The sequence below is a fragment of the Pseudoliparis swirei genome, chromosome 6, assembly GCF_029220125.1.
Source record: "Pseudoliparis swirei isolate HS2019 ecotype Mariana Trench chromosome 6, NWPU_hadal_v1, whole genome shotgun sequence".
In the NCBI taxonomy this organism is placed as follows: Eukaryota; Metazoa; Chordata; class Actinopteri; order Perciformes; family Liparidae; genus Pseudoliparis; species Pseudoliparis swirei.
Window position 1 is genome coordinate 8254546 of NC_079393.1, and position 22688 is coordinate 8277233.

Sequence of the window (22688 nt, forward strand, 5' to 3'; positions counted from 1 at the left end):
AAGGGAGAAAATGCAGTCCTTGCTCTAGGAATGACATTTAGGACCCAGATTTCTCCTGACTGTGCATTAACTTGCAAAGCAAAAGCTATATCGCTGTCAGAAGTGTAATGAGCTGCAGCCGGACACAAGAGGATTGGGTTTCTGGACCGGTTGGTAAAGTTTGGGATTCTTCTCACCAACTGATCCAAAGCCAAAGAAATCTCAGACTTTTGAGTGAAGCATCGAGCTCGTTTGTTTGCATCGCTGTCGTTTTATTAATGGTGCGATTTCAACCAGTGTTAAAAGGAATGACGGTACAAGGTCATTGGAAGGACGACATTATTTAAAGCATCAGAAGACCCGCTGCTGCGCATTCACATCCAGGCAACAAAAAAACAAAAAAAGAGTTAACCGTTATGGCTTAAAGCGAACGTTCGACATTTAGGGAAACACACTTTTTAGCTTTCAGGCACAGAGTTCGGACGAGAAGAGAATCCATCTTCCTCTAACTTTACACCAGAAAGCAAATAAGTGTATTTCACAACCGTCAACCTTTTGACCGTGAGCAGTGTCACAAGCAATCCAACATAATCAATTCAAACTAAACATTTCAACAGGTGGTCCTCAAGCTAGAATCCATCCCAGTCTGATTTTACCAAGAGCCGACAAGCTGGTCAACACGATGCAACTTTCACGATCAACGTCAAGGCCGTGCTTTTGACCCCGTCAGGACAGCGGTACAGAAACGTGTCACATTCACACACACGGCGCACGAGCCTCCACCGGCCATGAGATTAGTGGTGAAGCTCAAATGGAATAATACTGCACTGACATCGCGATGAGAGGCAGAATTCCACCCATCAGTCGCTTCCCTTTTGAGGTTTGCTTTGCCCCGCTGGCGTCTGCCCACATGCAATATGCGACACGTCGGTAAGAAGTTGTTTTACTTCGACAGGTCGGCGAAGATGTATTCTTCTGCTAAAGGGACGGAGAGAAGAGAACGCCATTATTTAATCATGCGCCGCATCAGCCGTAGCATATCGCCTCTTCGCGTAGCCGACTCCCAGCAGACATCGCACAGACACTCGGAACGGCTCGTATTTACAGAGCCTTTCGAGAAACATCGCACGAGCTTCTAGTTTTACTCCAGAATACGTGGGCTGCTCAAAGAGCACCTTGCATACACGTCATCTCGGACTTATTTAGCATATTGAAGAACAAATAAATATGACATCAATTAAGTTTTCGTGGGAATGCTCGAGATCGTCGCGATGCCCCGTCCGTAAGAACCAAAGGCGTTTCGTCACGCGCTCGTGGCGTCCGCACAGAAACGATAAGAAGCAACGCAGCGGTCGCTGCTCGGCCCGACGACCCGCGTGACTTCAACCCATCCAGAGTCCTTCGTCGTGTTCATGGTTTTGGAATTGCAATAACCTTTTCGTACACGAACAAGAAAATAAACACCAAAGTAGTTGCATAAGAAGAGCCTTACATATAGGTTAATGTGTAAAAACAAAAGTTAAAGGATAAACTCTCCAAACTATGTCAACCTAAAAACTAAAAAGGATTCACCGCCTTCTGTTAGACGGCTGGGGATATTAGAAGACAATGAATCTCAATCGGTACCTATATAAATATATATAGTGTCCCTTTTGGTGGAAGTACCACCCAGTTAGCTCCAAACGACTCCAAATCCAAAGACTCATGCAACAGTCGGACCACAGAAGAGCCGATCCAATGAAGCGCCCATTGGATCGGCTTTTTCCTGTTTTCATTTCAGCAAAAAAACTGGACATTTAGTAACACGGGATAAGTGGAAGTGAACTGCTCTCTAATATGGGTGTTACTGTAGCCGAGAGGGGATGTCCCCTCTCTCCTGGGCGAGAGGTGGACCGGGCCCTGGTCTTTGTTGGTCTGTTGGGGTCCTGACCGGGCTAGGCTTCAGACTCCAGGTCTTCTTCTGCTCCATTAGTCGTGTCGCCCGTCTCCGCCTCCAGCAGCAGGAATTTGCCATCATTAGTTAGAGGCATGTTCTTCATCAGCTGGGCCAGGGCCTCTGGGTCCTTGTAAAAAAACAACAAAAGTACATTATTGATGGAACAAATTATATTCTTTATTTTTGTTGTTGTTATAAATTCCATTTGTTGTGACAGTACATTTTGAATGTGCCAACTTCACCTTTATATCATTAGAGCTATGGGAGCTACACTGTTGGTCGTTTTCCTATTTATCATTAATTAAAGATTTTCCTTTTCTGATATTCAGCCACTCAAACATAACCGATTCAGTGTTGTAGAAATATAAAATCTAAATAAATAATTTAATAAAACTCTTGATAAAGCAGATTAAAAACATGTGTTATAAAATAGGAATTACAAAAGATGAAAAATATACATACAAAAACAAAGCAAACAGGAGTTCAGAGACAAAGGAGATTAAAAATAAATACTTAATAAAATGACATTTTACAAGGACACATTTTGGGGTGAAACAATTAGCTTGAATTTGTTTCTTTAAGTTATCGACAAGGGAGACTGTTCCAGAGTTGAGGTAAGTCTTAATACTTAACATAGGCACATTATGTTCACAAAGATAAATGTTTGAATTAAAGTGGCGTCATTAAAATAATATTGCAGTGATGTTGCGCAGCACATTTAATTTCTCTCTTAAGGGGAACAATCTCATCCCAGTAAGAATACCTAATTTGTTTAATTGTATTATACTTCGTCCTCCTGTTTTTGCCTTAAAAATCACAAACAGTCATGGGTTTTGAATATAAATGCAAGAACGGTTTACACATGTTTATGTTTACACGGTGAAGTACCTTCTTGGCTTCTGTAATGTCCTTCGCCAAGTTTATGGTGTAACATATCTGAGAAGACACAAAGACAAAGGTTAATATACAAGGTTTAACTCAGGGATCCGTAAGTTAAATGTCATTTTCAACCGCAACATCCTTTAACTTACATTAACTATGCATCGATTTTAAAATAGCATAACTAAACAGTTGAAGTTTGTAATATCGCATTGGAAAACTTGATCAATGCAAAATTAATCCAGATAGACAGTGGGAATCAATTACAGAATAAATTGACTACTACTTCAATTGATTATTGATGTTACTGTCTTTATATCTATATTCAGGCTCAATCAATTAATTTTTTACGATATACTATACTTTTTATAGTATATCAGGACATTTTATGTACATATTTTATACTATACAAAGACTTTAATGCAAATTATATTGTGACTTTTTGATGGCATGACATTATTCAATTTTAGAATAACATGAATTTTATGACTGAACACGATATTTGACGATATCCTCACATATTTGTGCATCAGTCAACGTGTGAAATAGTTTGAATGTTTCCGTATCGACCTTTTCTCCCTCCGTGTTGCTCTCAAACACGAAGGCGCTAAACGAAGGCTCTCCCTCTTCCTCTCCGTCGCTCCAGTCTCGGCCCTCGACCACGAAGCCCATCAGCCTCCCGTTCTCCTGGTGCGCCGCAAACTGGACCACTTCTCCGAGCTGGAACTGAGAAACGAGAGAAGGGAAAGTGAGAGGATAAATGTTTAGAAGAAAAATGTAGTCGGAGAACAGAAGATACTTCTTCGTGAAAGAGACGAGGATGAATATCTCGTCATACTCACACTTATTCTGGTAACTTGGGTCTGAGGGTCAATCAACCTATTGCGAAGACGTAAGAGAGACTTATGAAATAATATGAAAACACGGCAGTGATAAAGTCTCGGCCTTGGATTTGTCTGCATAGTTTGTCTCCGACTGGCGCTTGAACAATGTTCAGAAAAGGTGAAACTTCAAATCGTGGGTTATTATACTGTTGTATAATAACATCACATGTTTTACAAAATAATACAGGTGGTGTGGGAACATTTGTCGCAGATATTTATGTTTGATTTTATCCAGACGAACACTTCATTATGAGATCATTACAAAATAATCTTTTCTCCACAGAGAACAAGGACCAAAACATTGAGAACACACAAACTGCACTATGAATATACCAGAATATTGTCTCTATACTTTTGGTCCATGACTATCAAAAGTAGAATAATCCCATACACCAGTATTCTTGTGAAGAAACCAAGTTTGGCCATTTCTATACGCTGAGATCCACGATCAGCTACTTCATACATATGTGATCAATTCTACCTGAGGCTACTGCTGGTGACCATGAGGTGGGACTCGGTGGTCCTGAAGATGTTGTGGATGGCTCGGGCAGCCAGCACCTGCCTCATGGCCTCGAAGATCACCTCCTGGTTGTTGCCGTAACGCACCGCCATCGAGCCTTGGAAGCGCACGGCAAACACTTGCTGCAGGAGGGAGTCTGCGGAAACACACACACATACGCACACACACACACACACACACACAAACACGGATCAGCGGCATGAACACTTAAGTCAACAGCACTCATGTAGGAGAGTAAACGCCTGGTACACAAACAACGAGTTGAACCAGAACTCAAACAGTGCTTCACACAGAGAGAGAGACACAGAGAGAGAGAGAGACACACAGAGAGAGAGAGACAGAGAGAGAGACAGAGAGAGAGACACAGAGAGAGAGACAGAGAGAGACAGAGACACAGAGAGAGAGAGAGAGACAGAGAGAGACAGAGAGAGAGACACAGAGAGAGAGAGAGAGAGACAGACAGAGAGAGAGACACAGAGAGACAGACACAGAGAGAGACAGAGAGAGAGACACAGAGAGAGACACAGAGAGAGAGAGAGAGGGAGACAAAGAGAGAGACACAGAGACACAGAGAGAGAGAGAGAGGGAGACAAAGAGAGACAGAGAGAGACACAGAGAGAGACAGAGAGAGAGACACAGAGAGAGAGAGAGAGAGGGAGACAGAGAGAGACACAGAGAGAGAGACAGAGAGAGAGAGAGAGAGAGAGAGAGAGAGAGAGGCAACCATTGAGTTGCATTTAGATTGAGGGAGGAAAATGGTTACCGTCACTTTCTGTTGAGCAGTCATCGTCCGTTTCTCCAAACGGATTTGTGCGTCTGCCAGGAAGGGAAAACACACGGCATCACTTTTTTTAATTAAACTGCTGCATTGTGGCATTGAGAAGCATTCAGCTTCCTGGAAATATTACATAACCAATATGAGGCCAACGTTCAGGAAGGCACTTGTCTTTCATGTCACACACACACACACACACACACACACACACACAGGTATGCCCCTCACCTCCCCCCGGACCTGTTCTGGTCCTGAAACTCGGAGGCCGGCAGCATGATGTCAAACTGAATGGGGGTCCCAGGGGCTATCAGGTCTTCTGGCTCCGGAGCAGCCGCCGTCCTCTGGGAACCGCCACTGGCAGCGTGGACCCCTCCTGGCTTCGCCCTTCAGGGGGGAGACGGTCAGAAAGTTAGTCAACCCCGAAACATCCACTCCTCAACTTAAAGCTCCGGTGCACATGGTTTAAAGTCTCTGAAGACAACACGTACATACTCACACGTGTATTAAAGTGAATTGTTTCTCGAGATCCCAACACAACTAAGTGATGGGGTTAAAATCTACATTCCTGGAAAGGCATCGTGTAATACAACCTTCAGAGTGAATATATATATGATAAGTTAGCCATGTATGCTTGGTAATAAACGAGTTAGCCGGACGTGCCAACATGTGCATCAGGCATAAATCTACATGAAAGTGGAAAAACACGATGTTTAAACGAACCTATTCCGCAGACATTTTTCTCTTGTGCTATTTAAAAGAAAGAAAAACACCATCTAAACTCTTGATGTAAGGAGTATAATAGTATAATTATATCTAATTAGAGCCACATGCATGCACAGCGCTTCAACCTGCCGAGTCATTCAGATCCAGATGGAACTGGACCATTCCCGTTCAAAGAAGCCTTTTAGTGGAAAGTCAAGTGACCACTTACTGCAAACTGTTAGATGTAGTGGTCAGTATGCGTCACGCTTGTGTCTTTTCAGTTCAATCATTATAATCCTCATAGATTGCAATTATACGTCTCTCTCCGTCAAACTATGAAATTGGGAATCACTTTGTACACCAAGAACAAATACATATGGACGCGTCATGTTTACGTGTAGCACAGACACAAGGAAAAACTATAATGAAATTTAATGATTTGGTTTTTTATAAAATAATGCAGACAATGTAGAGCTAAAGCGAAGTCACTGCCAGACTGTGTACAAAGTTTATTTTCAATACATGAGTGTAAATATGATTTGAGAGATGTTTGTAAGTTCACGTTACAAAAGGCTAAAAAAGGGATAAAAAGAAGATGTATTTCTATTGTAGGAGTCAAATTATGGAATAATGTTGAAATGGATGTAAGACTGGTGAACTCCTTTTTGGTTTTCAAGGGAATTATTTATAAAACAATTCTTGAGTTATAAATGTAATTAAAAACGTATTATGGAAGATGTATGTGGTAGTATATATAAATATATTTTGTTTTTTATTTTGTTTATTGTTGTTTTGTTTTATTTTCTTCTTTATTTTATATACATTTTCTGATTTATTTTTATTTCAATGTAGGATAGGAATTTATAAGCATTTTTTGCTTCTACCTATACCTTTTCAGTCTTTCTCTTTTGTATATTATATAGGATAATATTGTATTGTATTTGATTTGATTGACTGAATAAAATACACAAACAATACTGTCGCTAAGAGCCCAAAAACTATGCTAAATGCTAAAAACGCGCAACATACAAATACAAAATGACGTTGCAGCTTAGTCCTCGGTGTTTAAAATGATAAGCCACCATAAAAGCATTTAACATCAGAAGAGGATGCAGTATGAATGACAAGCAGCGTGCTGACCGGTCAGTGTTGGGCGAGCCCTCTGGCCTCTTCTCAAAGCTGGTGATGGGGGTGACTGCCTGGATGGCGGTCTGGTTTAGTCGGATGGCCACAGCCTAACAACAACAACAACAACAACAAACACAAACATTGCTGCGTCTTTGTATCAATAGACGAGTCATTCATAAAACCAGACCAGTAAATATGCATACAATATTTTTAACACCACCAAATCTTAATATTTCACTACTCTTCTGTGAATCTTTATGACATTTTTCTGACAAAACACTTAATTATGAGATTATTACAATATAATGTTTTCTCCACAGAGCACAAGGACCAGAAGATTGCTGAGAAAACAAACTGCACTATGAATACACCAGAATATTGTCTTTTTAAATGCCATTTGATGATTTTTTTTTACAAATTAGAGAAGAAGAGAATGTGGGGACATTTTCCAAATTACGAACGTTCAAAACAACTAAGATAAAGATAAAATAAATAAACTCTGCTTGAAATCAATTTCCATTTGCTGCACTCTACTTTTGTATATCTTTTGTGTGAGTTTTGTGTTGCACCATCAAAGGTTACCACACACACAATACAGTAGTTTACACAGTGTATATAGGTAAACAAACATTTCCTAAATCCTGAGATGACAAGGATATGATTTGCCGTTACGCAACATTCACCTGTCACACGATCACTCGTATCAGCAATGACTTACTCTTTGGTAAAATACCAAGTGATTGTAATGTAGGGAAAATATATAAGTGTCTAATTTCATATTCTGGGATTGAAAAGCTTTCAAGGCTCTGAGGATAGCGTGTGTACGTGTCAGCACTGGGGCCACACCTTTACATTTGACGTCTCTTTATGTGTTATTCATTAAACCCTGAGCAAATTATGTTTTATGTTGGTTTGTTTTTTATATTAAGATGATTATATTTGTAATAACAATAGGTTCATTATTTAAATGATTCAAGTTATAGAAAGGGTGTATGACAATAAGGGTTTACTTCTGCCTACTCCTTGTCAAACATATAATACTTATTGGTTTTATTTTGAATTAGCTGTACATGTTTACTGTTCATTTTATTTCATATTATTGTTTTTTTGTTATTTTAAATAAATGTATCTTATCTGAAGTGGTGAAACAGAAGATGTCTCCGTGCCTGAACAAATCAACTTGGGTGATAGTCCATCTCTCAAGACTAAAGATCAAGTGTTTCTTTTCTAAATTTGCAGTGTGTGTGTGTGTGTGTGTGAAATGACATTGAGTGTGCGTTACCTCTGGGTTGTCAGTCAGGTAGATCTGTCTGGAGATGTTGTTCACAGTACAAATCCACTGAGAAAGAAACAGAGATCCACATTAGAACTTCCTGTAGCTCAGCCGTGAGCCGCCTGTCTTCATGTGACGGACAGCAGCTGTGACAGGCCGCTCAGACGTGTCCTCACATGAAAATCACACACATAAGTCTTGACAGCGCCTCTATGAAATCTTTGGACCGGCGGATGTCTTTGGAATGTAGATGAGGAAGATCAAACACCGCTGTTGGAAGGGCCTCTTTCACACTTACTTCTTCATACTCCCTCTTGCTCTCCGCTTGTAGAATCATCGACCTGGAGGCATCGACGGCAATGGAGAGAATTAAATCAAATTCATCCAATATTTCAGAGTCGTGTGTGCATTATTCTCACAGTTGGATATGTAGAAACGGCGTACATACTTTTTTCCAGAGGGGGAAGTGATTTGTAAACAGTAGCGTCTGTCTTCACACTCCACAGCCATGACAGAGCTGTTGTCCAGGTCCAGCACCATCCCCCCCGCCACCGCCCCACGCGGCTGACACATGAGGTTCCCTCCCTGGGTGAAGAAGTACAGTCGGTCCCAGGCGGTGCTCACTAGCCCCGTTTTACTGGAGAAGTAAAACAAGTGAGCAAAAGGTCAGCATTTCAAGATATATATATTTTTTTAAACTGATTATGGCATAATATTAAGTTAAATTGGTGAAGACGGCTACATATAGTGTTTGAATGTGAAGGATTTTAGGCTGGATGTGATGGAGATTCCTTTTCTCACATCGAAGGTCAAAATGAGTCTCTTTTATATCCCTATGCACGTTATGTGAGGATATTAGGGATGAATGATCACAAACACACTCACTTTAAGAATTTAAAAGAAATGACGTAATCTGTCTAATCAGACATGTCAATGTATTAAATACAAATATGGCTGCTTAGTCTGCAGATAAAACAAAATGACAGAGAGTATACTATTGTGCTTGATTAAGAAATGGAAATGGTTTGGGAGACAGCGATAAACCTTTTCATCATAAACTTTGAATAAACAGGTGACCAGTGCAGTGTGCAGCGGCGGGGTGGGCGGGGCTTTAGTGCTCTATAGACTACGTCTAGCATATCGTCTTCAGCGGCTGAGCTCTCCTTTACTTCACACAAGTTCACGAGCAGAAATGTATGTTTCTTCCATATTAACCTCATACGTTAATATGTTCAAAAACAGCGATATAATATAATTTAACTTTTAATTCACTCCCTTTCAAAACAAAGCAACACAGGTATGACTCATTGCCTTCCGCTCGGACATCGGGTTTGAAAAATATTCCGAGATAAATTTCCTCTGATTAATATCTAAATGAATGTCTCACGCTGCCGTGGGCGACCGAGACCCTAAATATTAAGAAAGCAGGCGAAAATAGCAAAAGCTCTCCGGACCCACCATCCGACGAGCCTTTAGGGCTGCTGGCGCTGTGTCATTACACAGAATGTCATTTCGTGGAAACCTTTTTTTTCTGGTGTCAGACATTTGTCAGAGACTTTGGATTTATACGAGTAAGAGACAGAGTTTGACAGCTCTGACATTTCACTGAATCACATTGCGGGCTACGCTGCAGTTCTACCCGCTGAAACCATTAAGGAAGTTTCCCTTCTCATACACTCTGCGACCCGCTGACAGTGCACACTGTCAACACGTCAGCTGACCCGCCTCGTCTGCCCTGTCAGACGGATTGTTTACTGTGTTCATCGGGAATTCGAGCAACTTTTGCAAGAGAAGCGCAAATATATTTCTCTTTGATTATTGAGCGATTTAGAACTTACCGCAATCCACCAGCCTTAATGACGTATTCACATGTGTAAAACAGAGTTAAAGCTTCTTCTCTCCCCCGCACCCCAAAGACAACCCTTAACATTATAGGCGAGCAAGGAAAGCTACGTGCACAGGAAGCGTCCTTCGATTTACGATGGGGTCGTGATGAGTGCAATTAATCTTACTTCCTAATGTTGAGGTAGCCAGCCTTCTGGATGAGTGTGCGGTTGACCGGCTCAGTGTCCATATCTGGCATATAGACCGTGTCCTCCACAGACAGGAACTCCCTCTGGGACCCACGCATGGCCTCTGCTTCTACGTCTAGCTGGGCCTGGATACTAGATGGGAACAACAAGTTTAAACACAGACAAATTCACTAAAACCTTTTTGTCGCATTGAGATATGATAAGGATGCTGAAGTATCATTATGAATTCGCCAAAATCCCACTATAACTATTATAACATACACAGCAAAGGCAATATTTTATATTCTTAATACAAAATGGTTCATCCCATTTGCTGCACACATGAAAACGAATGGTGATGAGACGGTCTTTACTTATGAGTCATGTTGGACACAGAGGAAAGAAAGTTGTCCATCTTCTTTGACACCAACGCGATGCCTTTCTTGAAGAAGCTGATCTAAAAAGTAAAAGACAATGAGGGATTCAGCTTTTATTTTGTTTATTTTTTCAGCTATACTTTTAATTGATAGACATTTCTAGAAATAGATAATCACTTGAGCTCATGTACAAGTGCAACTAATGATTATTTTCATGATTGATCAATGTGCTGATTATTTTCTTTGTCTGTAAAATGAAAGACAATCAGACAAAAATATATCAAAACTCTCACATTTGACAAGCTGATAGAGTGTTTCTCATTATCACTTGAACATAATTTTAAAATATTGTCTCAGATTCATTTTCTGTCGATCGACTGATCTATAAAATCCACTACTCATTGCAGCTCTAGATGTTTACAGACGTAGGCCGTTGGTTACGAGGATAACATGTTATTTTTCTCAGTAGTTTGTGATAAATTGACATTTTGCACCTAAACAACTGCCATTTGTAAACTAATTAATTTCCAATAAGGAAACACCTTTTCTTTTTTTGACTCCTGAATTTGAACACTGATATGATGATGCGGTGTGACCTTCTCTGTAGGTCAACAGCTGCTCAGTACCTGTGCCTTTGTGTAGCCAAGCATGGGTTCGAGCATCGCGACTCTCTTGCGATACTGCAGGGCGTTGAGGGCGCAGTAATACTGCAGTGAGCCTTGGTGCTGCTTCCTCCTCGTGTACGCCACCTCCTTCACCAAGTCCGACTTCAGCTGTCCAGACGGGAGAGGGTTAAACATGCAACTATACAGTATATATACACACACACACACACACATATATATATATACATACAGTATATATAAACATATCCAGCATGAAGTCATGTGATATTTCAATTTTTCTTTTTTAATAAATTTGCACAAATGTCCACATTTCTGTTTTTTTCTGACAAGATGGGGTGCTGAGTGAACATTAATGAGAAATAAAATGAACTTTTTTGATTTTAGCAAATGGCTGCAATGAAACAAAGAGTGAACATTTTAAACGGGTCTGAATACTTCCCGTACGCACTGTACATACAGTATATATACACACACACACATATATATATACATACAGTATATATAAACATATCCAGCATGAAGTTACCATCAAGCTCTGCACACACTCAGACATATGCAAATCACAGTCCTACTCTCCCACACACGCATACAAATAAGCAACTCGGTCACATAATCTTGAATGTCTAACAAGACACGGTGACGCGTTCAATAGACGCAAAAAACAAAGGAATTTTTGCTTTGCAGCCATTGTAGGGCACGCCGTTAATACACTATGAGGCCTGGTAGTTAATTCCATGTATTTGTATTTTGGAATGCTAATTAAACAATTCCGATGCATTACTTCACTGAAAGTCTTTTTAGAGATTTTTGGGTTGAATTCAGGAAAGCTGTAACAGTTTAGCTCCACACCTTCCTTTTTGTATTAGTAGTTTTCATCCTGTCACTAACTATCATGTCATTCCAGATCCTGCTTCCCATCTCGTCAGTCCACCTCCCTTCACCTGCCTCTGATCACTCCCTCGTTAGTCCCTCATTACCTTCACCTGGTCTTCATGCCCATCTCACCTGTTGCCCATACCCTAATTAGTCCCTGTCTACTTAGGTTCCCTCACTTACCCTCTGTCAGATTGTCTTGTGTATTTCTGACCAAACCCTCAAGCGGTCCACAGTGTTTCATTTTTCTGTCTGTTCAGTTCCTGCCGACGCTCTCAGTAAAGGACCTCTATTTGCGTTATCTGTCTCCTGAGTCGTGCATCTGGGTCCATCCTAATCCCCCCCCCCGTGACAAAAGCAATGAAAGTGGCTGGCGCTCTCTCTACCTTCTCATTCTCCTTCTTCTTGGGCAATCTGCTGTATTTGACCATCGCTGCCTCGTGCTCTGCAGGACAGTCGAGAGAGAACACAAGGGTCAGATGGAAACTGCAAAAGATTGTTTTTCTAAAAGTCTGTGAGGATTTCTACTTACCATCGGTGGCGATGCCAAATATTTCCTTGAGTGTGCCGATCTCTGAAACATTTAATGTGTATGACGTTTTGTTAGAATATCTCAAAAAGATCCACAAACCTAAAAAAAATGCACTTGTGCTGAAAGTAGATCCACTTAAACTGATTCCTTTACATTTTAGGGTTGTTGATAAATCTCACAGGTAGCTATTTGCTTTAATATCGTGAACACTATTATTCAGTGGTGATTTTAAGTGGGAAAAAATGGTCGGGCAAATGATTTTCCAATTTCACATTTCTCACACAGTTTAATGCGGGTGATAATCCAACTGTGCTCTCCTCAATTTGTTTTCACACCATTTAATTTGCAGTTTACACACGCTGTTAATTTGGGGCATTGTCCTGCTGCTTTCATGTTTGGTAATCCTCGGAGTAAAATGTTTGACATCCTGACAGCCCACGCACCATCCCCTCAGAATAACACACACTCCTCTCTGACAAGCCAGCACAGTTTGCCATTTATTTATGTGGAGAACGATTCGTTAAATCCTATTATTACCAGCAAATTAGTTTACAACAATATCCCGCGGCGTGTGTTTCACCTGACGTTTTACTCAAAAGGCAGGCTTTAAAATGTGTGCTGTCGGCGAAAATCCACATCGTTTATTCTTTAAAAGAAATACTGACTTCTGCGAATAATTATCTCATAACGATATTAATATAACGACGAACAGTACTTGACAAATTGCCAATCAAATTGCGGCGAAAACGAGTCGGGAAAAGCGTATGGTTGTTTCCCCAGCCTTCAAGAATTGTTCAACATGCCAAATAATTATTTCTGCAACAATTATTTAAAAGTATAAATCTACTTGACGCATGATTTACTGTCAAAAAATGCTTTCGTTCAACTGAACTGGAACTTAGTTAGCCTAAAACTGACATTTGGACAAAATGCTTGTTGCACACTTAGCACCACTAAAACTGTCTTTTACAAGAAAAAGTTGCCTCCAACTGTTGCAGAGAACAGGTTAAAAATAAGTAATAATCTCACAATAATATAATATGTTATAATTGGTGGCCTAAGGTTAATGCACCGACATGGATTTAGATCCATTGGGCACTGATCACAAACCACGGCGTCTCCGGTTTGAGTGATTCCCTCCTCATTATCCGTCATTTGTCGACTGATATTTACACCTAAGATAGTTAGAAAAAAAAGTGTTTTTGTGTGTGTGTGTGTGTACCTACCTGTAAGGTCTTTCTCTCTGAACTGGATCAAAGGAAAAACCATACCGTCAGCCATCTGGTTGGCTAGCTCAGAGTGGAGCGAGTTCAGCTGGATGGAAAAAAATAAAAATAAAGATTACACAAAAATATCACGCACTGCACAAAGAAATAAACAAAAGGCGCACCTTTGCCAAACATCTTGAGGGATTTCAATTTATTTTACTGTGTACAGTGACATCTTCTGACACTTTTTGTTCCTGCAGCAAGCTGGAAAGTGACATTTTGAGAGAAATGGCAACTGCAGACAAAGCCTCCGCTACATCATTAAAAAGCCCACATTGTGAAACGGCACATATCTTGAAGACAAGAATAAAATCCTTTTGTTCACTTTGATATTGGAAACAGGGACGTATATAGCACACAGCAGAAAACCCAGCTAGAATTCTCCATGCTTATCAACAAAGCTAAAATTGCAGAATCTAACAAGGTGACACCCAGGTTTATCTGAACCGTTGAGCAAGTGCTAAGGTTCACATGCGAGGTGCAGCAATACGCCTCATTCTCATTGTAAAATGAGTTATCAGCGGTAAATCATGAGGTAAAGGTCAAGTCAACAATCTCCCTGTGTCCTCTGAGCAGACGTGTGTGTGTGTGTGTGTGTGTGTGTGTGTGTGTGTGTGTGTGTGTGTGGATTGATGTGCCCTAAATCCTGTTGAGAGCTGACTAAGCAGGCTTGTGGAACCCCTCCATGTCTGAAGAGATGAGAGGCCCATCTGTTTTGTCTGTACACCTGAGCCTACACACCCCTCCTTCATCCATCCATCCATCCATCCATCCACCCGCCGCTGCCTCCTTCCCGCCGTCCGTTCAGTACGATCGTCATCAGAACCACCTCACTGCTCCCCTCTTAGCATCTGTATGCAATTAGTTCTGGTTTTACAGCGAGGTTAATGGTGTCGGTCTTCTCATTGAGGGGCTCGTGTGCAACATGATGAAGAACCAGCTACTGACCATGCAGGAGTTCCTCATCCCTCTCTTCTGCTGCAAGTGTACGTGCACACACACACACACACACACACACACACACACAAAACTGCAACTCACCTCCGATACAGTTTTGGCAAAGTTCTGCAGCGTGACGATTACTTCTTCATCACCTTTTCCAAGGGCAAAATTCTAGAAGAACAAGAAGAAGAAGGATGGAGTGGGAACAGGTTCAAACCCTGATGAATCTGGTTAATGTTGCATAGATCTTTCTAGTCTTTACTAGGTGCCAAAAAGTAAAGTAAAAAAATAGCCTGCTAAGCCAGCCGTGATTTCTGGCGTGTTCTTTTCATGGAACGAGGCCACAGATGCTAATAAATCCCAAATGCTACGACGCTGACTTTTAAGTCTTGTTCAAAGGAGCTAAAGGTGCATCCATTACTGGTCATTGCATTTTTTTGTACCCGGCCAACATCCACTCTGCAACCTAGAAAGCCAACTGATGCACACGTCATGATTGAATAGGCCTGTTCTTGTTGACTTCAGCAACTCTTCTACTTTGTAGCTCTCGTTGGCTGCGGACAATAAAACCCCGTGATGGATCGATTGCCAACAGAGAGACACTTGAAGGTTATTTCACTCAGAGAGATTTCATTAAGACACACGTGCACATTTACGAGGCCTCGCACACACATGCCAACTCACACATCCCACGGAAAGACATGAAAATGATCAAACAATGCATCTCTTTTCGTTTAGTTTTTTTCAATGCAATCATACATTGTTATTTCGCTCTATTGTTGTCGACTACTCTCTTCTTTTATCTGGGGGACAGTGGCTGGCCACAGTAGTAGGAAAATCAAGCTGACGGGGACGTGTCCCAAAATCGTGGCACCCTCACTTACTTTCTTCTCATAATCCAGAAGTTGCCGTGAGAGCTGCTCCGTGGCCAATCCCATCTCACTCTGTCGGGGGACGATAAAGGCAAAAAGCAAAGTGAACAGAAAGGATTACTCAGGATTTATCTGTAGCTTCTACATTTCTCACTCTCCCCCCTGCAGCCCTGGAAGGAATACAAGGAAAATAAATGGACAACAGGTTGACTCAAGGTTCAAATGAAATGCACTTAAAAAGCACAAAGTGACGGGTCATATTAATGCCAACTCCACCGGTGAACTATCACGGGTTCAGAAAAGGTCTGACGTGTTTTCCTCAATGTTTTCCGGAGGAAAATGAAGAATATATTGTGACTGCAACATTGAAGCATGTTGCTCAATTTGGCATCGTCTTGTCCAGAGAACAAAGAACAACAAAAACAAAGCTATCTGCACCCTGACGGCACAAGACGAGTTTCACACCACTTACCCAGACAGTAAGATTATTTCAATTGGGAAACTGAAGGTTTCTCGGCTCTTTCTTCAATAACCGTTGGTGCCTCATTCATCTTTCAGTTTGCATTTGTGAGGTTAAAAAAAATATATACAAAACCTAGTTTGGCATTCGTTTATTCAAAAGGACCATCTTCTCTTAAGTGCAAACCACATTAATCCTCTTATGTCATTCAATATTGTAGATGTTTAACCACAAATCATCTTCAACCAGGCAGATAGAGTTATGACTCTTGTTCGGATGTAAAACTAGAATTGCTGGCTAGCGGTTGTATGTCTGTCGTGTTGCGGTTTACATCCACATCTGCCCAAAAGGTCCTCACTTTCATAAGGTTATGCTATGAGACATGTGTGCAGAATTAGCATAATGAGCATATTACTTCTTAAGGCCAAAACAAATAGTCAAAATGAGGTCACCGTGACATCTGACCACCAAATTATAAACCAGTTCAAACATGAGTGCAGCTGGACATTTGTGACAAATTGGAAGAAATTCTCCCCAGCTGCTACCCACACACACACCCACACACACACCCACACACAGTCTGCGTACATGAGCATTTGTTTGTGTTTGTGTTTAGTACCTGGGCTCCAAATACACGCTGCATCGATTGCAGTAGCTGGTTGGTGTAGTCTGTCAGCGTCCCAGAGTCTTCCTCAAACACGCTGAGCAGGGAGCGAGTCTGTGGAAGAAAACACCCACACTCTCTTTTGATGAACATGACACCGGGGCCAACGGATGAGACAATAGTTGAATTAACTTATAAAAGGACAAGTAGCTGCATACACAATCAATGGGTCTCATAATAGATTGTAAAGTTGATGTGAAGCTTATGAGGCGTCAGCAGTCTGAGTTTAATGTTACAATCTGTATTTTTCACCACATTCTGACATTTTATGAAGAACAAACAAAGTATGAATCCATTAACTGAATAATCAGAAATATAATCGGCTAATTATTAAAACATTCTGTAGCACTAAGATTATTTTTGAATGAAAAGTGCTTTATAAATAAAATGTATTATATAATAACTAAGTTGCATTACTAACTGTAAATCCTACTGAGGTGTGTATTGGGGCAACAGCTCATTATGCAAATGAGATGGTGTTTTTTACAAATCACATCCCATGTTTGTGTTTAATACTTCAGGGGAATTCACGTGGAGCCTGGCACACTCTCATCATGCCCAATGACGTATGCAGTATCTAAGTTTAAAAATAAAAATAAACACAATTTGATGGGAACCTGTAACTCATAAAAGCAATGGAAAGATGCCATGAGATAATGAGTGTGGAGGTGCAGTTGGGAGGAGAAACTAAGAAAAGACATCTTGGTTTTACTGCAGTCTGGCTATGCAAACTAAAAGAAATCCTGTCGGTGTAGTTTCTTTTCCATAAACAGGTGCAGCAAGGCAAGCCACATACACCAGAGGACACGCCCATCAGCCAGAGTGTGCGTACAGTTCACTCAAATTGACTTTTGGAGCCATATTACACCAAAAATAAATGATCTGTAAACCTTGGCCATGTTTATATTTGACTCAAGCCCCCATTTAATGTTAGGACAAAAAGCATTTCGTTGCACACGAAAGCAGAGGATTCAAGATTCAAGATTCAAGGGTTACATGTAAATGTGCATAATGTGCATAAATGTGCATAACAGCAAATACTGTCCTGCATTTCCCGACACCCTCACTGATACCCAGGCATGGGGCCACTTCCAGAATTTAACTGCACCCCGGACCGATAAGCATCAGACACCATATGGTGCTCACTCCGGACATGGCAAGCTATTGCCTCATTCTAGTGGAGTCCGATAATGGAAACCCCGCCCACATTCTGTGACTCGGGCCCAGCTCAGCTCCAGGACAGTGTCCAGGCCCTGAACACAACTTCATACGACATTGGAAAATAAAAAAAATATGTGCATGATAGCGATATTCTGGTAGCGCTGCGGTCGTGCCAGCTTCCACGGTGATGCGCGAGTCTAAATGTACACCAGCAGTATGGCCCCGTGGCGGGGCGCTAGCGTTGTAAACAAAACACAAGACGCACATGAACGCCCAAATAATTGTGAATAGCAGAATAAACGACACTGTAATTAGAGCGTGAAGGCGCATCCCGGTGCGGTGTTACAGCCCCTTAAAGAAATGTGTGAATGGTCGGGCTGTCACCGAGCAGTGGCTACAGCCTGCAACGGGAACAAGCTGTTGTTTGGGGCTCGTGAGCTAACTTCGGTGCTCGTACCGTCTCATTTTGTGACAGTTACGTCTTAAAACGTGATAAAAACACACGCAGGCCTACCTGAGGACTGTCCTGCAAAGCTTCCTCCAGGAGCAGTTTGTGATGTACGGCCGGCATCTTGTTAGCGGTGGAAGAGAAGGAACGGGAGCTTGAATTGTTTGGGAGCGTGGACTCGGTTTCCCAGAGGCCTTTGCGCGGGGTGAAAGGAACACGTGGGAGTTGGAGGCGGGCCCAGTATGACCTCATATCACAGCACGTCAGAGCACAGTGGCCAGTTAAAAAAACCAGCTTCACTTTAACTCCAAAACTAGAAATTTTTATTGTTTTATATTTATAATAATTTTTTGAAGATGTGATTTTATTTTATTTTGAACGGTTGACTGTTATTGTAGATGTGTAGTCTTTATCTAACGTGTGTACCATTTAACGTATCAACAGTGACCCCATGTGGACATAAGAAAAATTGCAAAGTTTAATTTTAGAAAAATATATTTGTTCCTTGAAAAGAAACATTGACTGATTGCGCAACATCAAACCAGAACAATACAATTATGTCAAGGTCAAAACATACTAAATTATTGGCTGGCAAAAAGCAGTGTCCAGATCCTTTTCAGAAATCCAGGCAAGGACAGACATCATGAATTCTGCTGAAATCTACCCCAAACAAGTTATTTCAGTGGTTACTTCCAGAAATATTACTCTTACTTATAATGGAAGCGAAATCTTTGTCATATGTTCTGTATAATATTATTAGAGTTGTTATACTAATTAATTAGTACAATACATTTGATTACTTTTTGATTGCTTCTGCTTAAGTAATGTTTTAAATTATAGGCAATACCACAGAAAGGTCCTAACATTTTTAAACCTTTCTGTGTAAATGTCATAACAGTCCTCAACACTGACCGACTCAACACATATAATTAATATTATATATTTGCTTTTTACCAAAATAAATATATTCAGATGAAACCCCTATTATATACCAACATTTAATTCAAGTGTTTTTTCAGTAGCTTTAACTGATAGTCATTTCATTCATTTGGTAATTAAATGACTTAACTTGGTTGCATATAACTGATTATTCCCTCTGAAATGTGGAGTACAAGCATACAGTGGCATCACTTGGGGATTCTCAAATTAATTGAAATTAAATGAGATGTCTCTGCAAATGGAGCTCATAAAGTCTACAATATTCCGAAATGAGATTTTCTCATTTGATAATGATACAGCGTTGAACTGGAGGCATTTAATAAAAGTGTTGATTGATTTTCCTTTACAAAATAGTAGAGAAAAAACAATAACTTTAAAATATAATCATGATCATAATATTGTATTTTGCAGCCTTTCTAGGCACAAACATTTGGGTTGTCATTTTTTATTCTCATGATTGATTATCTGAACAATCAGTTAGTTGATTCTTTTTTGTAATTTTCCCGGAGCAGTTTAATCATTAAAACATTGTTTAAACCAAATAAAGTGTGAGGCAATTGAATCATCTCTAAACCTCTGGGCCTCTCGGCTCTTGAGATAATAAGCTAGGAATTATCTTTGGCAAAATAAATGGATTTGCAGTATAATACCGTGTGTGCCTTTTGAAATCACATCTATTTGCATCCTGATCACCATCCAGCTCTCGTCCTGTTTTGTCTCGATTGGCTAACCATCAAAAGAGCATGATGGACTGACTCTTTGTTTTATTTGGACTTGGTGACTGTCATACCTGAATCATACCTGAATCATACCGTAATGATTTAGACTTCATCTAGATATTCAACGATATCAATAAGTAAAGAGTCTGTTTACATTCTGTAAAGTATTGGAAATGAGTTATTTTCATAAATGAATGAAAATGGTGGTCTTTATTTTCCTTTAAAAATAGTAACATTTTATAGTTCAGGGCTGACACCTGTGTTATGGATGGTAATACAATAATAGCCCAAATATATAATATAACACAGTCAATATGTGTATTTGGAATTAAAACTTTGAACAGCGATAACAAATTCATAAAACTGTCACACAAGTATTAGATTATTTTTCTCTCTTATTTTTGGCTAATATTCTAATTGAATATTTGTGATTGACACATTTATTTGGCCACAGAACAGCACTGATGCTGCTTTCAACTATTTGTTTGTAAGCTCATACATCATCTAATTTCTCTAACATCCATCATAAATTAAAATAAAATGGACTATTGTTATCCCTTTGGTATGCAGACTGCACTGAGAGGTAAATAAAAAATCCCCTTCTGTGTGGAGTTTGCATGTTCTCCCCGTGGGCTTCCTCCCGCAGTCCAAAGACACGCAGCTCAGGTTAATTGGACTCTAAATTGCACGTCGGTGTGAACGGTTGTCTGTCATGTGCCGTGTGATAAACTGGCGACTTGTACTGAGTGAACTTGGCTCCAGCGCCCCCGTGACCCTTTTGACCCCATGCCCATAAATAGGATGAGCAAGGAATGGAAGTAATACCTTGATGTAATAGAGGTAACTCAATTATCTCTGGATATTGCCACTGAAAGAAATCCTCAACAGCAGATCGAACACGAGTTTTTAACGGTGAAATCGTCTCCGTGAACCGACTTTATCCAAAACATTTTAGGGCTCAATACTAGTCTCGTTGATTTGATGAGAGCGCCATGTCACGTTGTGTTTTGATAATGTAGGCAGGCCATGACAAGCAGTGTCTGCTCAGCAGGAGCCCATCCTCTCCTCCCCAGTGTACCTCTGGTTTAATTGGGTAAGTCGTGGCTCTAAATTAGATAAGGCAATTCAGTCCTGACTTTCTTTGCTGGCTCGGCTAAGTCCGGCCTATAAAAAAAAATGCTTAATATCAGTGGAACTAACCTGGATTTTACAAAGCAAGTGATTCAACACTTTATCCTGAACACTTTAACCTGCTGACAATACACTTTAAATCACTATCTTGTGTATATATATTTTGTATTGATCTGTATATTTAATGTTCTTGTATTTAATTTTTTACAACTTTTACTACTGCTCTTATGTGCACCCGCTGATGTGATCCTGCAACTTCCCCACTGTGGGACTAATAAAGGAATATCTAATCTAAACTAATTCAGCCGACCAAGGACACACACATTTAGAAGAAAGTAGAGAAGAATTGTTACAGTGCAAACACCTTTCCTTAATGACTGACAGCATGTTATACAAGTAGATGACATTACAAGTTAATTATTGAACACTTTGGCGAAAAATAGAAGCTCTTTTGTATTCAAAATGTACACGTTCTCCATTTAGCGAGCTCGTCCAGCTGGTGATGCCACGGTGGGATTAGGGTGGACCCAAATGCACGACTCAGGAGACAATAATGCAAATAAAGATCCTTTACCGAGAGCGTCGTCAGGAACGGAACAGATAGAATAATCAAACATACTGTGGAACGCTCAAGGGTTTGGTCAGAAAAACACAAGACAATCTGGCAGAGGACAAGTGAGGGAACCTAAGTAGACAGGGACTAACGAGGGAATGGGCAACAGGTGAGATGGGCATGAAGACCAGGTGAAGGTAATGAGGGACTAACGAGGGAGTGATCAGAGGCAGGTGAAGGGAGTTGGACTGACGAGATGGGAAGCAGGATCTGGAATGACATGATAGTTAGTGACAGGATGAAAACTACTAATACAACAAGGAAGGTGTGGAGCTAAACTGTTACAGGTGATGTCATTAGTTTTTCAGCCATTTTGTCAGAAACCAAAGTGAAGACAAATGAAAGATGTTACCTGATGATTAGCTCTGGGGAAAAAAATTAAGGGATCATAAAGTTATTGGAATTTATCCTCAGGGGAACTATCACATTATATTTCAACCCATCCAATATAGAAGATTTAATTTACAGCGTCTTGTGAGAGCTTGCTGTGAAAGCACAAAAACACATGTTGACATCATGAGATGCCACCACTGAGTGAATGTGAAACTTATTTACGGAAGCTGCTGACGCTCCACTCACGTGACTGCACAAGTTAGGCACACAATGGAGTGAGTGAAGAAGGGGAAGAGATTGAATTGGGAATAATTTGGGTCTGCTAGCTGACCTAAGCGTGACCCTCGTGGTCTGTTGAAGGATTATTTGAACTTCACTCTCCAAGAGCAACAACGTGTGTGTGCAGACTGAATGAAGGTACACAACGACTATGTGAGGATTTTACAGGCTGATGCGTTGATGACACCTAAATGTATTTTATCCCCCCCCAAACACACACACTCATAAAAAACAAAGAAAGCTCCCTATTGGTTGATTCTCGCCCCGTCTCACGCCCACTGTCCCTCGGTTTCCCGGACAACCATTTCAGGGTGGAGGGAAAGAGCAAATCATGTGAGGGCAAAGCATCTTTCTCTCTCTCTC

At 40.6% G+C, this 22688-nt stretch overlaps 1 protein-coding gene across 1 annotated transcript; it reads right to left on the reverse strand.

The window, feature by feature from the left end:
- Positions 1 to 226: 226 nt before the first annotated feature.
- On the reverse strand, positions 227 to 18482 carry appl2 (adaptor protein, phosphotyrosine interaction, PH domain and leucine zipper containing 2). Its single transcript, XM_056415790.1, has 21 exons — positions 18378 to 18482; positions 16658 to 16756; positions 15591 to 15650; positions 14806 to 14877; positions 13723 to 13810; positions 12497 to 12538; positions 12351 to 12409; positions 11092 to 11238; positions 10463 to 10545; positions 10089 to 10241; positions 8525 to 8713; positions 8375 to 8417; positions 8086 to 8142; positions 6816 to 6910; positions 5202 to 5357; positions 4962 to 5014; positions 4160 to 4334; positions 3637 to 3673; positions 3365 to 3520; positions 2804 to 2851; positions 227 to 2042 (listed from the first exon to the last, which is right to left on the reverse strand). The coding sequence occupies exons 1-21, from the start codon at positions 18432 to 18434 to the stop codon at positions 1914 to 1916; spliced, it is 1998 nt and encodes a 665-aa protein (XP_056271765.1). The 5' UTR covers positions 18435 to 18482; the 3' UTR covers positions 227 to 1913.
- Between the last annotated feature and the right edge of the window lie 4206 nt (positions 18483 to 22688).